The sequence below is a fragment of the Simochromis diagramma genome, unplaced genomic scaffold, assembly GCF_900408965.1.
Source record: "Simochromis diagramma unplaced genomic scaffold, fSimDia1.1 OVJJ01000131.1, whole genome shotgun sequence".
NCBI classification, from domain to species: domain Eukaryota; kingdom Metazoa; phylum Chordata; class Actinopteri; order Cichliformes; family Cichlidae; genus Simochromis; species Simochromis diagramma.
In genome coordinates this window covers 7,865,750-7,885,924 of record NW_024387200.1, presented here as the reverse complement: position 1 = coordinate 7,885,924, position 20,175 = coordinate 7,865,750, and the positions used below count along the sequence as shown (strand labels likewise).

General features: G+C 38.3%; 1 protein-coding gene across 1 annotated transcript; it reads left to right on the top strand.

Moving 5' to 3' along the window:
• The first annotated feature begins 10,331 nt into the window (after positions 1-10,331).
• Positions 10,332-12,697, top strand: ptger4a (prostaglandin E receptor 4 (subtype EP4) a). The gene is made up of 2 exons (XM_040051045.1): positions 10,332-11,435; positions 11,798-12,697. Exons 1-2 carry the CDS (start codon positions 10,656-10,658, stop codon positions 12,365-12,367), a joined length of 1,350 nt encoding a protein of 449 aa, XP_039906979.1. The 5' UTR covers positions 10,332-10,655; the 3' UTR covers positions 12,368-12,697.
• Positions 12,698-20,175: the final 7,478 nt, after the last annotated feature.

The window sequence follows — 20,175 nt, the reverse complement described above, 5'->3', positions numbered from 1 at the left end:
CACTTTCAGCTCTGGCTCCACTTACTGATTTATAACTGATTATGAATTAAGACTTTGCGTTCTTAAAAGAAAAGGGTTACTAAATCAAGATTTTACAGTTTTGTGGTGTAAATGTTTGCACCACCTAATGAGGTGAGGGGACTCAGTGGAGATTTATAAACTTAAAGAGGTGGATTCACTGACTTTTTACTTGAATATCTCCTTTTATTTACATTGCACTTGTTATCATTAAGTTAAAAGAGGGGTGGTAGATATACTGAAGAAAGGATGTTGAATGCGGAGATGCAGACCACAGAAAGGGTTCATGAATGTGGTGAAGGAGGGTTGATCTGACAACAGAGTGTCAGATCAACCCTCTCTTTTTTTTATACACATATAGCTCTTGCAGAGTGTTAGCGAATGCAACACAGTGTATATGAACCATCTTCATCAGTCTGACAGTTGGCTTTCATTCCTGCTACGCTTAGACCACCTTGATAGATGAATTTTCGGTCACATTCAAAGTCGCTTAAATCGCCTTTCTTCCTCTCTCTGATGATCGATTTAAACCTCAGCAGAACGTCTTAATATTTGGATAAAGAACTACCTGAATAGGTGCACCTAATAACCTGGCAGTTGAGTGTACACTACAGGAGAAATCAGCTGATTCTTGGATGCCTGCACAAAGTCGCACAGTGGTGAAATATGTGCCACTAAAGTGTAATTACCATAAAGAAAAGTGCTAGTGTCCTTCTTCCAGCTTATCAGTGAAGTCTTTCTTCTTTGTACAGTCACGGATTATTTCCACAGATTCAGGCCTTTTTTCTGTGTGTGATGCTTATCTCACAGTGATAAAGCTGTTGAAAATATATTAGCTCTAATCCTCATTTAAAAAAATTTAAAAAAAAAGGTAGCCATCAGTCATTCTTTGGCAGGTTAAACATTGCTGGTTAACAGCAGTGACAGGAGTATTTACTTTCTCTGCTGTTTCCCAGAAGCCTTTTTCAGGTGTTTGAGCACCGCTGATCAAGTCAAACAGGTGAGATGTCAGGAAGTTTGACATTCACATCACTGGTTATCCGATGCCCAGAGCCTTTTAAGTGTGTTAAAACACCCATGTCTGTTTTCTTGGAGGAGAGGAGGACAGTGGCTAGCTATGATGTCATGGTTTATTTGAGATGTAAATATTAATCTCAAAGAGAAAAGCGTGTGCATTAGACATTATCAGAGCTGGGCTTGGATACAGAGGACTTGCTTCTATTTAAACCTTTTCTTATACAAAGAAACCTCTTTGGGAGAATTAAAATGCCTTTGTTGGTCAGTAAATTTGTAAACAAGTCAACACATTCTTATTTAATCTTTTAGGTTTAGTACGTGCTATCTCTGAACACCATGTTCTAATTTTATCCACTTTTGGGGGAGTTTTATCTTCCTGCAGATGCATTTTCCTTGTTGCATCCCCCCCCCCCCCCCCCCCCGTTCTTTTATATTTTGCTCCTTTTATTGATTAAGTTTGATATAAACGTCTATAATTCTCCAAGGTGGGAGGGCACAGGTTGGTCCTTCTCTTGTAAAGCAGAAAAGATGCAAGAAGATGGGTTATTATTAAAGACTTCTCACTGAATTTCCAGAGAAAGATGTTTATTAATCTTTCATTATTCATCAGGATCACTCGCTTCATATTTAACACTTTAAAGAGATAAGTGAAAACAAATAATGTTTAATTCATCTGTCCATTTGTTTAGAGGGCATGCATGGCTTTTATGTGTCCTGACGCTGGCGCATTGTTCCTATATTAAACGAATAAATTAAGGTGATGTGCAATGGCAATTAGACATTGAATTTATCTGCTGTCTGATTCATTTGCCTGTTATTTTGACACCGTGAGCTGAAATATATGACCTTTTAAGCCAATTAAAATACAATCAAAATAATGTTTTGCTCTCAGCCATTAGCTACAGTTACATGGTAACTTTAAAATAATACTTTCTGACTTTGAACACCGGACTTTGACAGTGTGTAAGTTGGGTCTTAGTTAAACAACGTGAAATTTCCATCTCAGCAAGTAACAATCAGGATTAAACAAGTGAGCAACGAAGCAGCAACCTTCAGCGTTGCAGTTACTCAAAATGAGACCGGCCTCTAAAGCAAGTCAGTTCCCATAGAGGCTCATGGTTAAATTCCCAGCTTCACAGTAGAAATAAGCACGTTTACAGCGTGTTACGACACACCTGTACAGGTAATACAGTTTTGTATAACCCACCTCTGCAAATATATTCACTTGGCTTTAATTTGAATCATTAAGATGATAATTTTTTCCTAAAATTGCTTTCAGAGGATGGGAGTAGGGGATTTTTTTAATTGCCGCTTTAAGGCTTTAAATTTATGCATAATTAAAGGCACCCTGCTCCAAGTGATGCGTGGGTGCCCTGTGATCTCGTCCAATGTTTGATTGTGTTTAATTTGTCCAACAAGTAGGCTGTTTTTAGGTTTTAAGACATCTTTTCACTGCTCAAATTTTGCATCCTGTTTAACAGTCAGACAGGGTTAGGATGATACAACTTGCTAATCAAACTAGCTGCAGGATAGTGCTTACTTTAGTTCTTAACTTCTGATCTTTTGTGTAAACATGGTAACTTCCAGTTTCAAAAGAAGAAAGACCAATGGCTAAAACAGTAAACAAAAGGCTTTAAGACCAGAGTTAATACAGTACTTTATTAAATTAATGCTTAACATTGAAATTTGAAAAGTCATGGATAACGGTAATTATATTTTTGCATAAAAATGCATAATTTCATGCTTGCACATAAAGGAGTAACCATTACAGAAAGATAAGCTGGTTGTAGCTGTTAACTGTGGTATACACCTTTCATTAGGTGGTAATCTAGTATATTTGTTTGTAATGAATATTCTCTTGCACCTTTGTAAGTAGCCTCAAAATCCAGATTTGAATATCTGGATTTTTATTAAGCTGCTTGAATGGGAAATTTTTTATTTTAAATATCAGATGTAGCTGCACTTGAACTTGTGTTTTCCTTTTATCTGCGTCTAAATTGTTGATGTTTGTGAAAATCGTCATGCGTCCTGTTCAAAGACACCAATGACGTCAGTGCAACGGAAATGATCTAAGTTATTCAGCAATCACGTGACATGACAGGGTAAACACGAGTTCACAAGTTGTGTCGTAAAATCATTACAATTACAAATTATAAACCAAATAAAGTCATATTCATTTCTCCACAATAGAGACAAATGATGAATACCTGTTATTTATAAGGACTGTTGTTGCTAGGTATTCCTGTGTCTGATCACAGGCGGCCAAAACATTTAATCAACAAAGCTTTTTAGAGTCACATTGACCAAGCAGAGGTGGATGAACCGCGTCTGAGCGTTCAGTGATGACATAACTATTTGGCAAGATGTCTCACAGCTGTCCCACTGAACTGATAAGCATGAAGAAGCGCAGTGGCTACAGCCATGATGTTGAAGCAAAAATAGAAGCAGCGGGATGTTTTGATATGAATCAATCCTCAAATACTGGAAAGAAATCTCACGTGCTCCCACTTCCTGTGACAGGACCATGTGAGGATAGCTGGCAAAAGTTTTCAGCAAACGTTATTCAAAGCCAAATGAAAAAATAAAATAAAATTTAAAAAATAAAATTGTGTGTGTATGTTTAAATATATGTATAGATAGATAGATAGATAGATATCTGAATGATTTGATAAAGCTGCTTCTTAATGGCGTAAGCATCAGTAATTTGAATGGAAGGTTTCCATTCAGTTACCTGCATTTCAAAGAAATGACACAGCAGGAGCTCACAAACAACATCCAGCATGTCCAAAACTAATTCGTAGGCTCAGGGATTGGAATATAAATAAGCTAATTAAACGGTGTTCCTCATTTGTCTTGCTTTTGCCCTTTGGCTATAAGTTTGCTCCATCAGCAATACAGCTTCCTGCAGACTTTTTCCACTGTGCTCTAGTGGCCAAATATAGTCATCCGGTCATTTAAAGATTAGCAGAAAAAGTCCTTAATGTCTCTTTGGTTTGCTTTCCTTGCTAATGATTACCATCATAATGTCTTATGCGCAGCTTAAGAGAAGTAAGAGCTACAGTTTTTCCCAGGAATATCAATTGGCTGGATTAACGCTTCAACTTCCCAGAATGTTGTTGTTTGACTGTTGCTACGATGAGTCACATCTACTTTGGAGAAAAACTTTCTGGAAGGAGAAGTGCTGTGTAACGTGTAAAACACAGACTCTTATTTGTCATTTTGACTTTTATAAACTAGAGTGAGCCTCCTTCTCTGGTGTGGTGCGTACCAGCTGAGGAATAAATCACCCTATGAAGAGATATGTTCACTTTAGATGGATGTTTTAGTCTCGAATCTGACTGAAGGTCATGCTTGCAGGAACTGTGAATGAATATTTTTATAAGGTACACGTGATTAATTATGACAACTTCATCGACAGTCTAAACAAACTGGCAGAATCTGATCTAAAAAAACAAATCTACAAAAAAAAGGGACCTGTTTCTGTTTGCAAGTTGGCAATTCAGTGCCAGTTCAAACAGTTTACATGTGATTCTCTGCGCCGTGGCTTTGTTATGCTGAAGGAGATCGCATACGGATGTTATCTATAAATCAACCAGACCTCAAGATAAACACATCCTTGCTATTTCTAAACTTTACATTTAAAAACAAGCTGCAGGCAGAATGTCCTCAAGGACAACAATCCCGTCCACCTGGGCTTATTCCTGGAGATGCTGGGAATCTTTCGTCTGGTTTAAAGTAACTGTAAACTGCTCTGTTTAGAGCTACCAGGTCAGCCCATTAAGCTCTGCGCTATTTGTTGATACATTATTGGGGGAAAAAATCATAAAGTAATTCAATAAGAGTTCCAGAACTTCAAGGCCAAATTGTCTGCCTAACCAAGACTGTAAAGCGGAGAGTAAACTGCAATCTTATAACTGTTATTCTGCCCTCGGTTGCAACCCTAACACGTCTGATTCAGCAGAAAAGAATCGCAACGAACAGATCGTGAAATGATAAAATGTTTTTGAATGTTTAACACAAGCACTGCTGAGTCATAAGCATTACTGCTGACTGTTTGTGGGTTTGTTTGGCTTTTTTTATTTTCCATATATGGTTTTTGTTCTCCTCCCTATGACATTGCTGTATGGTAAACAGATTAAAACAGAATTAAAAAGATTCATTTCTCAGTTTAGGAACAAGTTGACTCAACTTTTAAATGACTAATTAGAAATCCGGGGAATTATTTTGTCAGAGAAATTCATTCTTACCTCCTGTTCTATTTAATTAGTGAGATTTCCACCCAGAGGTCAAGAAACAAGTTGATACAAAAAAAGGTATGCAGTAGTTGTAGGTAGCCTGCAACCTGCAAAAAATATTGATTGAAGTTTAATTTCAAATATTCCCTGCAAGCATTTGTGTTAAATTCACAAACAGATCTGCAATTGTAGGAACAGTGTTTGGACATTTTGACACATTAACTGCTCGTTATTCAAATTAATTTAACTCTTTTTGTGAAGACTTCTGTGATGCGTGAAAGTATTCCAAACCAATCAAAAATATTATATTTGAAGTTCATTTTCACTTCAGCAATAAATCCACTCAGTGTTTAAATAGTTTGGCAATTTGAGAAATAGGTTATGTCCCTTATTCATAGAGTTGGAATGAAATTAACAATACTCTCTGAAGCCCAGAGCTTAACGATGCACAAAGTCCAGGCCTTGCCGCGTTTTCTGATGATTATCTTACAATAGCTCCCAGCTAAAGTTTTTTCATACAGATTTAACAACAAGAGATAACATGTTTAACATGAGCGAGCATTAAAAGGCTGCTGAATGGATTTAGTTACCTTTAGAAAGAGTAGCACAGAGTACTCTCTCACTCCAACTCAAACATAAACTTACAGCTGTTAGTTATGGCACATCTGAGAACCTGTCAAAACCTTTTCAAAATGGTGAACAAGCACATTATTACAAATTGCTGAGCTTTTCATGTGAGGCAGTGTGAGAGAGAGAGACAAAAGTGAGAGGTTACATATTTTTAAGCAAACATCTGCCTCTCCAAAGCTCTAGAGCAACATTTGTCAGTTATGAAACTGGTGGGCGTGTAGGCAGCTCATCCCTGCGTACAGGGAATTAAATAAGGAATGAAGACAGTTTTCTTTGACCCATCCCCCGAGCTATCAAATCTGTCTCTACCTGTCCTCAGCGATCATGCCGCTCTACGGGTAGCAGTCATAATCTTAGAGCCAGCCTAACAGTAAACCAAAACACAGGAGCATTGTTGCAAGGGAAATAATCCAGAGCAACGCCTACTGTAAATGCTGTAGCAAATACAGAGTGCCACACACCTGTAATAGCAGTTTTTCTTCTCTATAAATGACTGTTCTGGGAAACAAAACCATGGGAGAAAAATGTGGATTCCCTCACCCGTAAATTATAATACTTTGAGGACATAGGAATCTATAAATCCTTTCCACAACACAATGTAGTAATTGTTTGGCACAGGAATTAAAGCAAGAAGAAATGCTTTTGGGAAGTAGGGTTTTTTTTGTGTGTGATTTGCTTTCTTTAGACAGTACAGCTCACACAAAAACAAACGTACAAATAGAAAAGCCCATGCAAAAACCACATTGTGCAATGGTCTATCTACAATAACTATCTACAGAATTGTATTTAGAGGAAAATTGATTATTTCAGTAGTGTTGGTGGTTATTACTCTAAGTTGCAGTGCAGCTATGCTGCAGGTTATCTGACTTCAATACACAAATCCAGGAAAAGCACATTCATGTGAAGCCTAATCTTTCCAATCTACTTACAGCACATTCGGATAGCCCTGAAACTAAACATAACTTCAGAGAAACAAACAACTGGAAGTTTTAGGGATATGAGTATGTTCACGCACACAGCTGTGTTTTCTGGTCGGGCTGACGTGTTAAGGCCAATTATGTAATACGGACTACATATGAATGCAATGCTAAAACAAACAAAAAAACATTTTCAAGGCTGTAAAATGTCTGTAACTTTGACAGCAACAGATTGTGTTTTGATGGGGTCACTATAACAGGATGACGTCAGATAAGGGGACTCAAGGTCTCAAGAGTTCAACGTGTTCTGTCACAGTCTAGTTAAAAAGAAGCAGCAGCCAGAAGTTGTGGACTCTCCCCGTGTGTGTATGTGTGTGTGTGTGTGTTTTTAAAGGCTTGCACATTCACAGTAATCTTTACTTATTAACTTAAAACAAAAACAAACACCTTCCATGCAGACAATTTGTCCGTGCTGGTTTTGCACAGATGACAGGTAGCTCAGGGTTAAGCACAGCACAGGCGACAGTCCGGCTGCATCTACAAGTGCGCCCGCACACTGACTGACCCCACCCACCGAAGCTAAGTGGCAGAAACTGTTTGTTTGTCAACAGTCACGGAGGTCCTTTATAATCATTCCTTGCCCTCACATGCAGTGCTGGGAAAAGGTATTTTCCCGCCTTCTGGTTTTTTGCATATATGTCCTATTTACGTGTTTCAGATCATAGAACTCATTTCTGTATTAGACAAAGACAACCTGAGTACACCCAAAATGTGAAACTAAAAAATTTAGAAAGATTCGATTTATTAAACTTTGAAGTTTAAATAATTAAAACGAGCTAAAGCGACCTAGCCCCTTGTTAAATCATGGATTAACTGCTGTTAAAGAAATCTTTTGAAAAGCTGAGCTCAGTTTTTCTGGCCACGCCCAGATTACAGACAGACTTGCTGTATCAGCAGTGTAGGTTAGTTGTCATTTACTTCAAGTGAACACCAGTGATTTCCAACACATTGTCCTGACTCGGGTTATGTAAGTGTATCATGGAAATACAGTGTTGAGGTCGGTACCTAAAAAAAGTAATGTATTACACATTACTTGTTCCTTTTCTTGAAAGTAATCCAGTAGCATTCTTAAAGTTGGGTGGATAAAGTGATTCATAACACTCTTTATGTGACTTTCTCATTACTCTGCAAAATGAACTGAAAGGCTTTGTCACATAATTACCAGTTAAAAACATAAACCTTAGCTACAGTCCCACACACCACCACAAATCCCTATCTACAGGACACACATAGAACATAAAGCCAAAAACACAAAGCAAAGATGAAAGAGATTTCAAAGCAATTGCTGCCATACCGACACTCTTCTACTTCGAGCCACTGAATTTTTGAGTGCAGCACTTTAGGATCAGTTGTAACTTATCGCACAATAGCAAATATACATAGAAAAATGTGTGACTGAAACACACACCCTTAGTAATTTAATCTAACAGTATTTTTGCTGACTGAATGGTACGACAATAACTAACTATGAGTAGCATGCGATTAGATGTGCATCTGACTAGTTTTTAAGTTGTTGCTATAAATACTCCAAAAATATATATACATTGTTGTGCTCACACTCATAGTAGGTATAAAAGATTGAATGCACTGCTTGGGGAATTCACGCTATGAAGCCTCAAGCCGAGCATTTTGCAGTAAAAATCCTCATATTAAAAAAAACTGATGTGACAAGTGAACTGTGAACCAAGGGGACTCTGCATGCTCATTGGCTGACGACTTCTGTTTGACAAATCATTAGCCAGTTAGCATACTCTGGAAAATTACTCTAATAACAACCATAATTTAACTTCACGTACTGTTCAGTATGACCTAAAATTAGCAACTCAGCTTATAAAGCCATCACAGAGTATTTGCTGAGGTGACACGTGAAGGAGGCCGGGATTATTATCCCATAGATTTCTGTACAGCTGATTGTTTGAAACCAAGACTCACCCCCTGCTGGCCATTAAGTAGAATGCTGGTAGAATCCTACATTCATCTACTGACAGTGATCAAACCTGTTTGATTTTTCCAGTACAGATGACAACATTTTGATTTTTCTGTTATTTCAAGTAAAGAAAAGGCTACCAAACTGGCCTACTGTTGCCATTTATGCCTATATAGTCAGCTAAATCAAAACATGTAGAATTCTTTTCCAAGATAAGGTAAGATAAAGATTCCTTTATTGCCGCTGTACATAGACATTGTACACTTCAGCTGGCATTTACTCGCCAGCTGAGGTTTGACATAGCAGCAGGTTGAAGGCTGAATTGCATGTGATTGTGGATTGTGTTCCAGTGTATCAAGTAGTAGTATTAAGTCACAGAAAACAAACATAAAAATTGCATAAATATTGGTTCTCCTAAACTGGAAGAACTTTCACCAATCGTGATGGACTCACAGACATCTTCATCTTGAGAAATGAAGAATCGGTTTGTGTGGCTCATCTGATAAATTTCAGAAACCCCGGAAACCCTTTGTAGACTGGTAAAACTTAGCTATGACTAACACGTTCCACTATTTAAATGTTTTATATATACCTGACGTTCTTAGACAACTAACTACCTCAGTAATTCATCTCTACAGATTAACTACCTTGTACATCTGCTGGTTTGTTTAAATGTCACTTTTGTTTTGATGTGTTTTGTGTTTTTTGACAATTATTGAAAAGAATTAAATAAAAAGAAGACTACTGCTCTCACCTTAACATCGTGTTTATGTACTCCACAGTGAAAATGATGGATGCTTGTTTTGCCTTTAATTGGAACAAAATGTGTTTGGCGGCTGAATTTTAAGTTACTAATAAACTGTTCTCATTAAAATATGATCATAGGAACAGAACGTTTTATTACAGCCTTATTCAAAGAGGCTGTTTGTTTGACATTTTATGACAATCTTATAAACATATGTGATCAGAATTAGACTGGAGACTAACTGATGTCACTGGAGCCTTTTCACATTTTGTTGATTTTTATCAGTACCTAAGGAACAAAAAGTCTCTTGAACCAGTAAACAAAATATGAAATGGTTGTAAGGAAGTCAGATTGTCAAAGTATAACCTTTAGTTGAATTATTGTCTTATTTCCCATCACCTAATCTTGCGTGTTTTCATGTGAATCGTTTGGTTAATCTTTGCGATCAATCATTTCTCAAAGTAAAATCCACCCTAACAGATCAAAATTTAAGAAAAATATAGATTTTTGCCTTTTCTTCCTCTCTCTCTCTCTCTGTCCTGAAGTGGAAACTTTGAAAGCAAAAAACTACACTTTTATTTTTCAGACTCACTTTTGTTTTGTCCTTTTTTCCCCTACCTAATAATGTTATACCATGATGTAAACAAATTGCTGTGAGTTGTGGTTAATCTCTGTGTTACAAAATGTGCTCAAGACCTTTTTCCTGAACTGCTGATTAGGGCTGTGAAGTAAAATGAAGGGGAGGGGCTGAGCCCAGCAAGACGCCAGAAGGCAGAGCCTCATTTCAATGAAGTCACTGGTGTTGCTTGCTTTATCTCTCTGGCGTGGTGAGTGAAATCTGCTTCTGTCTTGCACAGCTAGCTGAGGATCTGATAAGAAAGCACCACGGAGTTGTTGGTTGCCACAGAGGCAGCATGCGGAGGATGCTTTGGGGGATTTTGTAAGTTTTTTAAAGGTTAGTTTTCAGATAAGAAAAAACTACTTTCTTATTTTGAAAATGCTGCCCAGGCTTCTTTCACTTGTAGGTAAGTTTCTTGCTCTGGACTGGAAATACAGGCGATAAAAAGAGTTGCTTCACTTGTCTTGAAGTGCGTTTGGACTTCACAATGAATAATCAAACCACAGGGAGGACCATGGTCCCCACCATTCCGTCCATTATGTTCATTTTCGGGGTGGTTGGAAACCTCATCGCCATCGTGGTCCTTTGTAAATCTCGGAAAGAACAGAAAGAAACTACGTTTTACACGCTGGTGTGTGGGCTGGCGATCACGGACCTGCTTGGCACGCTGCTGGCCAGTCCGGTCACCATCGCCATTTATGTGACAGGCGCGTGGCCCGGAGAGGACCCGCTGTGCCAGTACTTTGGATTCACCATGCTTTTCTTCTCGCTGGCAGGGCTCAGCATCATATGTGCCATGTCGGTAGAGAGATACATTGCTATAAACCATGCCTATTTCTACAACGACTACGTGGACCAAAAACTGGCGGGACTGACTCTAGTAGCGATCTACATCTCAAATGCTTTTTTCTGCGCCCTGCCAATTATGGGCTTTGGGCAGGTGAAGAAACAGTACCCACAAACGTGGTGTTTTTTAGAGTGGAGGAGCAACAAGACCAGCGATGCCGCCTACTCCTACATGTATGCTGGTTTCAGCTCTCTTCTTATTCTCGCCACTGTCATCTGTAATGTGTTGGTGTGTGTGGCTTTGATCCGGATGCATCGACGCTTTGTGCGTAGGATGTCGCTTGGCACCGATGTGGGACGCAGCGTGGACCCGCGAAGAAGAGCACGCAGCTTTGGTCGTCTGGCCGGTGCAGAGATTCAGATGGTTATTCTACTCATAGGCACATCGGTAGTAGTCCTCATCTGCTCTATACCACTTGTTGTAAGTTTTATTTATTTTTTTCGGTTGCATGTTACCATTACGCACGCTTTACGCATGGTTCTTTTTCACACAAAAATGTTTTTTAAGTGCAGAAAACTGTTTAGTTAGGTTAAAAAAATGTGAAAAAGAAAAAAATCTGTAGTGAATAAACTTTTCCTTTCACCTTTTCAGCCACAACACTTACAGTCCAGATTAATCACTCTTACTCAGCACAGCTGCTGTATGCAGGATTATGTAAAAGTGTAAAACAGTTTACATTAGAAGTGAACTGACTCTCTTCCCTTTCATGTTTATATTAGTGGCCTCTCAAACATACGCATCCATATCTTTTCATTCAGTCACTATTCTCCTCTCCCCTGCAGGCTCAGGTGTTTTTAAACCAGCTTTATAAGACTCCAGTGGAGGTGCGGCTGGACAAAAACCCTGATCTACGGGCAATACGTTTTGCCTCTTTTAACCCCATCTTTGACCCCTGGATCTACATCCTGCTCCGCAAGGCTGTTCTCATCAAGCTCATTGAGAAAATCAAATGCCTGTTCTGTAAAATGGGAGCAAGGAGGCAACAGAGACAGGGAAACTTCCCCTGTATTGATGCCTATCAGCTCTCCTCTGTGATCTCTAACAGGGACTCTAACTCCTTGGTGTCTAGTGACCAACGAGATAGCAACAGCACCTGTCAAACCTTCCTCTACTATAAAGATAAAACTGAGATGTGCACTGAAAAATGTCCTAAGTCAAACAAACTCTCTGCTTCACAACCACCTTCAGCAAGAAATTCACAAGCTTCTTACTCATCCCAAGAGGGCAGCGCTGAGGATCAGACCAGAGATGAGACAAATGCAATCACAGATCATCCATCATCTCCATGCCCTAAAGATCCAGCACTTCAGGTCACGCTGAACACTGAGACAGTAAAGGAGAAATGCATCTGACCCAACCAGAGAAATACCGTTTTATTTCTCTACAACAGACCTTTTGAAGAACTCAAAAATGGAAGTAGCACATAAATAATAAGTAACTCTTCTATCTTGTAGAGCCCACGCAGTGGGAAAGAGATAAGTGCTGTGAGTAATATCGTCCCGTTGTTCGTTTCAGCACCCAGCAATCTCTGTGATGACTGACTGTGTGAGCAGATTTTGCCATTTTGCCTAAGAAAGATGTTATGGTAAATGGTCTGTATTTGTATAGTGCTTTACTTGGTCCTAACACAATCATATACCCATTCACACACATGGGTGTGTTAGCTGTGGGCACTGACAGAGGCGAGGCTGCCGGACACTGGCACAACCAGGCCCTCTGACCACCACCAGTAGGCAACGGGTGAGGTGTCTTGCCCAAGGACACAACAACACAACGACCGAGACTGTCAGAGCCGGGGCTCGAACCGGCAACCTTCCGATTACAAGACAAACGCCCAACTCTTGAGCCACGGTCGCCCCTATATATGTTCGCGCGATCGCCCCTATGTTAGACACATAACATTGATGAAAAAACTTATCATTCTCAATTTCATTTACTTTGTTCAACCATTGTGGAAACCTTTACTGTAAAGCTCTATTTACTGTCTCCAAACTGTGCTGACTACAAGCTTGTGGTCAGTGTAGTAAATGAAATAGTCCTGATTGTGCTTCTTGTGAGTAGTCACTATGAGTATTCACATAGTTATTGTTAGGACTGATTCATTTGGAAACTCTACTGTACAGTGATTTTTGAAGGGCACAGTCATGTTAGCTCCATGACTAATGTAGAGTAGAGTTTATAAGGTTGTGAACACAGACGTTTTTGTTCTATAGCCTGGAAAACACACAAAGATATTGTCTCAAATTATTAAAAAAATAAAACAAAACACAGCGAGGGCACAGAGGCTCTTGTTCCACAGTAGACTGGGAAAATTCTGCATAATTTCCACAGCTACAGAAAATGTTCAATAAATCAGTGGATAGATGCTGATTAATGAGATGCATTAAGCGGTCAGCTTGAGAAGAATCAAATTCTAAATGAGTGATCTTGTGTAAAATATTTTTTTTGTGATATATAACTATTCTTCTCTAAGAGAAGGTCAAAATGAATAAATTCCAGCTCCAAAAGGATTACTCATCCAAAAGATATATTTATGCGCAGTTATAAATTGTATCAGTCATGCAGTTTGATCAGTATTTACACTCACAAACTGTTGTCTTTCAACATCACTATCTATAAAGTCAGGACTCAAAATATCAAAGAACCTATTGAAAAATGTTCTGTATTAGTTAGGACTGAAGCTAAAGGTTAATTTTAGGAGTAAAACTTCTCTTTGAGTGTAATGTTTAAAGTGAGATGTTCAGTTTTGCAGGAAACCAAAGTTTTTGTTGTCAAAGACATGCTGTTTACAGTGAAACAAAATCAGGAAAAGTCTGATGATGCTCACATTTAAAAAGATGGTACGAGCACCTTTTTCCTCCTTGAAAATGACCAGATACCACCCAACATCAGATCTAATATGAATTATCCAAGATCACAAGTCTAGATTTAAATATTATTCTCAAGTTTCATGTGAGTATACAGCGTAATCCTCCTCTCTGTTGCGTTTATAAGGCAAATTCTCCATTTTAATATTAAAAGTTAAACCTTCTGGTATTCTAACACTATACAGACTGAACTTTTGAACTCCTGTTGGTTTGAAGTTTTTCACTCAGATTATCTTTTTGTCAGAGTTTGAACATGAACATTGTAAACATTGTACAGTGAGGGCAAAAGTTAGGGATTGACATACTAGTTGAAAACTTTTAATTTATTTTGAGTCATTAAATTATGCACTTTATGCTCAGTTGTGGTTCATATTGTATTGCAGAGTGAAATTTGTGTACATGTATATACTGTATGAGCTTTGAATTCATTTGCTGTGGTAATATATTATATCTGTAAATATGACTTGATGTACAAGAAAAAAACTGAGTGGAAATGACTGAGAACTCCTGTCTGATAAGAAATATATATGTCTACATTTATGATGCAGTTGTAAATGAACACTAACTGTTTCAGAGCAAACATCGCCTTTGACATGTTGTCATATTTTATTACCATAAAGCAGAACTGCTTGATACGAGCTTTCATTCTCACAGTCACATTTTCCTTGTTTATATTTAGTGAGATCATCTCATGACCCCCATTAATTCAGACAAATGACCCTGAGAAAAGCGTGCTACCACTTTTCCGAAGTTTATAGATAAATAAACACAAATGCGATTATTGCTAGTCTACAACAATCTTACTGAATCTTGATTGTGTGAAAGACACACACACACACACACACACACACACACACACACACACACACACACACACACACACACACACACACACAATAAGCGGAAATCAGAGGTCTTTGCTCTGATGGAAAAGAAAAATCAGGGGTCTCTGGAAGTAGAGGCGCCCCAGAGCACTTCTCTCCTGAAACAATAAACACAATTGAAAGCTCCAGTTCACTGCAATTAAGCTTAAACAAGCATTGCAGTGGCTTAAGCAAACACCTCGACTACAAGACGGAGTGTGAGAGGATCCTCCAGACTCTGGGAACAAGACGCGTTAATTTAATTAAACTGTGAAAATCAGGATTGTACCATAGCGGGAGATGGTGATACGTGGAACATTCATGAAGATTCTCAGTATTTTGATCATCTTTGTTCACCAGAGTCTGCAATACCCAATTAAATGTATTAATGGAAAAGCAACAAGATTGATATCTACCATCTGGGTGAACAGGTGCACAAGCACAGCCTGTACAAATGTTCAGGATTGTCTCAATAACCCCAAACAGGCAAACAAGTAAGTGGTGACGTCTTGATGCATTCTCAATCATCCAGATAAGTAAATCTCCAAAAGTTGATTCTGTTCATCTTGACGTTTTCAGTGGGAGAAACGTTTCGTCACTCATCCAAGTGACTTCTTCAGTCTCAGCTGACTGCAGGTTTCCCCAATCGGTCATTATGGAAGTGTACTGTTTATAAGACAGAATCAACTTTTGGAGAAGTAAGTGGTGAGACCATCAGCTTTAAATTTCAGCTGTGAAAGAATATCTCGGTGATGCTCAGAGAATTTGATCTCATGTGATGCACAACTTGACATGTTGTGTAAGTGGCAAAGCTGTGATGCTGCTTTATGTTAGTGGGGTCCTCTAGTGACAGTCTGCACACTGTCACCTCTGTGCTCATTGATAAACAACAGAAAGCACCTGTTGCTCGACAGTGTCTGCTGTCGCCCTCGGTTAAGGAGGAAATTAAACAAGACGAGTCTGAAAATATGTCAGAGCCAAAGCGGAGCTGAAGCAGGTCTTAGTGCAGGCGCTTCATCCCTCGGGTGATGGTGAAAAGAGAAATTAAATGTAATTCAAAGGGAAAATATGATCCTCTGTGGTGTGTTTGGAGCCATTCTTTTCACATCAGTGTGACGACCATCCTTTCTCTATGTGACATCAGTGAAGCCACACAAGCTAAGTGCTAATCACCTCTTTTGTTACAGCAATTACATTTTTTAAATAAAGTTAAACATACAAATGCAAATAGATTAAACAAACAAATGGTATAAAAAAATTAAAATATACTATTGTAAAACAATATTTTGATGAGGTAAAAATTAACCCGACATCAAAATATGGACAATAAAATAAAAGACATACAAATTGAAACATAGACATAAAGTTACAATATAATATACAACAATTAAAATATTTTAATTTCCACATAATTTTAAATGGCTTACTAAAAAAAAATACAAAAATATATTTTAACAAAGTACTGCGGTCTGCATTACCTTAGGCTATAGCCCAATGTCAGCTCCTATATAACTCTGAGACCCCTTTGGGTCTCAGAGTTATATAGGAATTTGTTGAATGTAAATTTGTTTGTCTTACGATTGCTTGTTTACATTTTATTTATTTTATGCTGAGAGCACCACAACCAGAATCCGTTATGATGCCGATCATTTGCAGGCTCTATTATAATATCTAAGTTAATAAGAACAGCTGATGTGGAAATTGAAAGACATACTGGAGGTGTTGGATCATCAGTCCAAAAATATTAGCAACTGAAAGCAACTTGACAACTTTCAGTCTTCAGAATTTTTTGTGTCAGTTTTGATTGAGTAGGTTTTTAGCTTTGGTTAGCTAATACTACAACACAACATTTTAAATTCATATCTCTGGCTGGGATCATGATTGTGGGGTTTACTGCCTGCAATGTCAAAAATAAAGGGCCTGATCTTTTCGAGTGGTAGCAAAAATCTCAGAGCTAATCATTAAATGTTCTGCAAAACGTTTGCACGTGCATACCTAAAGATGACGATATTTTATTTGATATCAGTTAACTGACTTCCAGCTAAAGCCTTGTTTTTCATACTTGAGACATGCTTTTTCATGCTTATAAGTGAAAATAAAGAAATACTTTAGTACTTAGATGACCACCTAGATTTCTTTCTTTTTTCCCCCCAAATTCTGATTATTATTGTCACATTTCATTCCATAGAAGATGATAGTGTGAACAGCTCCAGGGCAGAAATTCGTTAGGATTGGGCTCCAGACTGTGTTAAATCCCACACAAATATACAGAATGCAGGGCAACTTATTTCAAAGTTTTTTAAAACAGAATTATGTACAACAGCAAGTTCCCATGAAACAAGCAACTAGTAACTTTGATCTCTGCTGTTATCCAAGCAAATAGGAAAAACTTAACCACATGAGGTGACCTGTTAGGCAACAGACAGTGGAAAAAAACAACACAGTATGTCCTCCAACATATTTCTAAATCAGTTTTGTTTTTACATGGGAAATGAAATACTTCAACAAAATAAAAGTCTTACTGCAGTTACTTATCTGAATACAATAAATGTTGCTGGGAAACGTTTTACACAGTAGACAAAAGTGTGGAGTAACAATGAAAGTGTTACACCATGTGTTACTGTTGCTCCTCTGTGTGTGTGTGTGTGTGTGTGTGTGTGTGTGTGTGTGTGTGCCATGTTTGCATATCTTTGTGGGGACTAACAGCCTTTATGGGGACAAAAACCCGTCCCCACGGGTTTGAAAGCATTTTTGAGGCTACGTCCACACTAATGCATTTTCGTTTGAAAGCGCATCGTTTTCTCTCCGTTTTGGCCTCCCGTCCACACTGAGACGGCATTTTCACTGAAGGAAAACGCAGCGTTTTGAAAACGCTCTCGAGGACGCATACATTTGAAAACAGTGCTTTCGCCTGGCAGTGTGGACAGCGAAAACTGAGACTTTTTGAAAACGATGACACATTTTAGTCATGTGATGCAGTCAAGTGACCAATTCAACTAAGATAGCGGAGGGCATTATACAGCAGTAGTTTTGTTTGCTCTCAGTTTTGACAGCCCTATTAAAGATTAATATCAGTTTGTACATGCTCCAGATAGCTTTTCTTCAAATTCTGTAATTCTCACTCGCTTTTGCAGCTTTGTACTTTTGTGTCACTCCATCTCATTGTTAGGTCATTAAAAAAAAACTGTGCTTTTCCTTGCCATTTTGCTGCACGTTTCAAAGAGCAAAGTAAATAAACAGCAGACAGAATTGAGGCAGGTCGAATCAACTTGCGTTTCAGGCATGTGCAGGACTGGAACGTAAGCGTTTTCAGCTGTTTCAATGTGGACGCACAACTTTGTGAAAACGACTGATAAACAATAGTGAGGACGCGGAGCGTTTTCAGACGAAAACACCGTTTTCAAATCTATCCGGGCTAGTGTGGACATAGCCTGAGACTCAAAATGTGGTTTAAGTGCCAGGATTACAATTAGGTCGTGATTAGGTTTAGGCTAAGGGTTAGGGTACGGCATTCTGTTTTGATGGTTAGGGTTAGGGTAAGCAGCTAGGGAAAGCATTATATCAATTAGATGTCCCCTTAAAGATATGAAAACACGACTGTGCATGTGTGTGTGTGTGTGTGTAGTCCCCAGAGTCACATTTATCAAAGAACAGTAGGTCATTCCTGCAAGTTTAGAGTTCACAGAGTCAGTAATTTCCAAATGTGCATTTCAGATGAGTCACAGACCACCCAAGATTTGCTTTATTGCTTGTGCAAACTTCATATTATTAAGGAAATTAGCTAAAGCAGGTCAAATGTAATAATAGCAGTTAAAATAAGTGAGTCATCGACACTTGTAGGGTTGTTTATCTGACAAAAAAGTGTTGGTTTTTTTGGTAATTACAGCATGTCAAGATAGACATTCGCTTACTCAGGGCACATACTCCTAGTACCAAACCTCCACATCCTCTCCATGATGTGCCTGACAGTCACAGGAACATGGTCACCAAAAGACTCATTTAAGCCATCAGACAACTTAGCAATAAGTAATAAGGTACAGTGAACCCGGCATTAACAGGGGATTCATACTTCTAAGTTAAATCTATACCGTAATTACATCATATTCACAGACCCCTCTGAAAATGTACAACATAACCCATATGTTGTGTTGATACAGCCTTAAGCTATTAGGATGTTCAGTACTATTGTGTATTTCCAGCGACTTCGTCACCACAGTTTTAGAATTTATCAGTGACAGATGTCACCAAATTCCTGGAAGGATATTGCCAAGTACAAAGAGGTGAAAAAAACTAAAGAGACAAATATGTTTGCCTCAAAAAAGGGGGGAGCTAGAGAGAGAAAAGATTAATCCCAGGAGGGAAAAAATGCCAAAAACATCACACAAAAGCATGAATGCTGGTAACAATGTTGTAACAGTGTTGACCAGTTACATGGGTTATGTCATAAGCACTACAACATTCACCACAGAAGTGTAAATAAGCCATAAAGATGGCAGGAAGAGAACAAAGACAGGAAGTAAAAATACAACATGAAGAAATAACATTCACAATAAAACAGGAAGGAGTAAAAAGAACATGGAACTGTCATCCTGATTTATCAACAGTACATTTATTAATGAATAACTTCAAACAGGTAGTCATTTATTAAATTTGAAACTTAAAAAGGGAAACAACAGAAACCAGCCCAGTAGTCCAAACATAAAGATTGTAAAATCTTTGCCATGGCCAGTAAAAACCTTCAAACTCTTAAAATAGCACCACATCATTGAGAAACGATTTATTAAGACAAAATTAAGTGTCTATATTTACATGTGGTTTAAGCCCAAAAAAATGCAATACTAGATTCTCGGCTCACCGCTTCAAGTCATCAGGGAGGTGCTCCAACAGAAAGTCACATGTTCACATACTGGAAGCTAGCAGTGCTTCCCAACTCTCACCGTTGTTTCTGCCAACTCTGGGGCCTCACTTAATGATTCTTGCAGCTCTCAGCTGTTTTGTTTTCTTAAGTCACCTAATATAAGTACATTTCTCTGTTGTTTTTTAAAATAATAATTAGCCCCTGTGATCACCTATTACATGCTGAGTGGAATGACCCCTCATCGTTTCATTGCACCATTAATCACTACAAACATGTTTATTCGACTTCAAAAGCTTTACCAGATACTCACTGCTGAACTGCTTCGCTCTCCAGGAATCAAATTACTGAATCTCTTTCTGTGGGTTTTCCTTTAAACAAATGTTGCTCTGAAACAGTGTTGATAGCTTAAACCTGTTTATATCCTGATTTGTTTTAAAGTTTCAACGTCTCATAACTCAAGCAAAGCAGCACAGTGTGCCATAAATATTTAAACATATTTATTAATCACAGGCAGACGTACTGACGCAGCGAATGTGGTTATGAATCACAGAGAATGAATGTCCTGGTGTTTT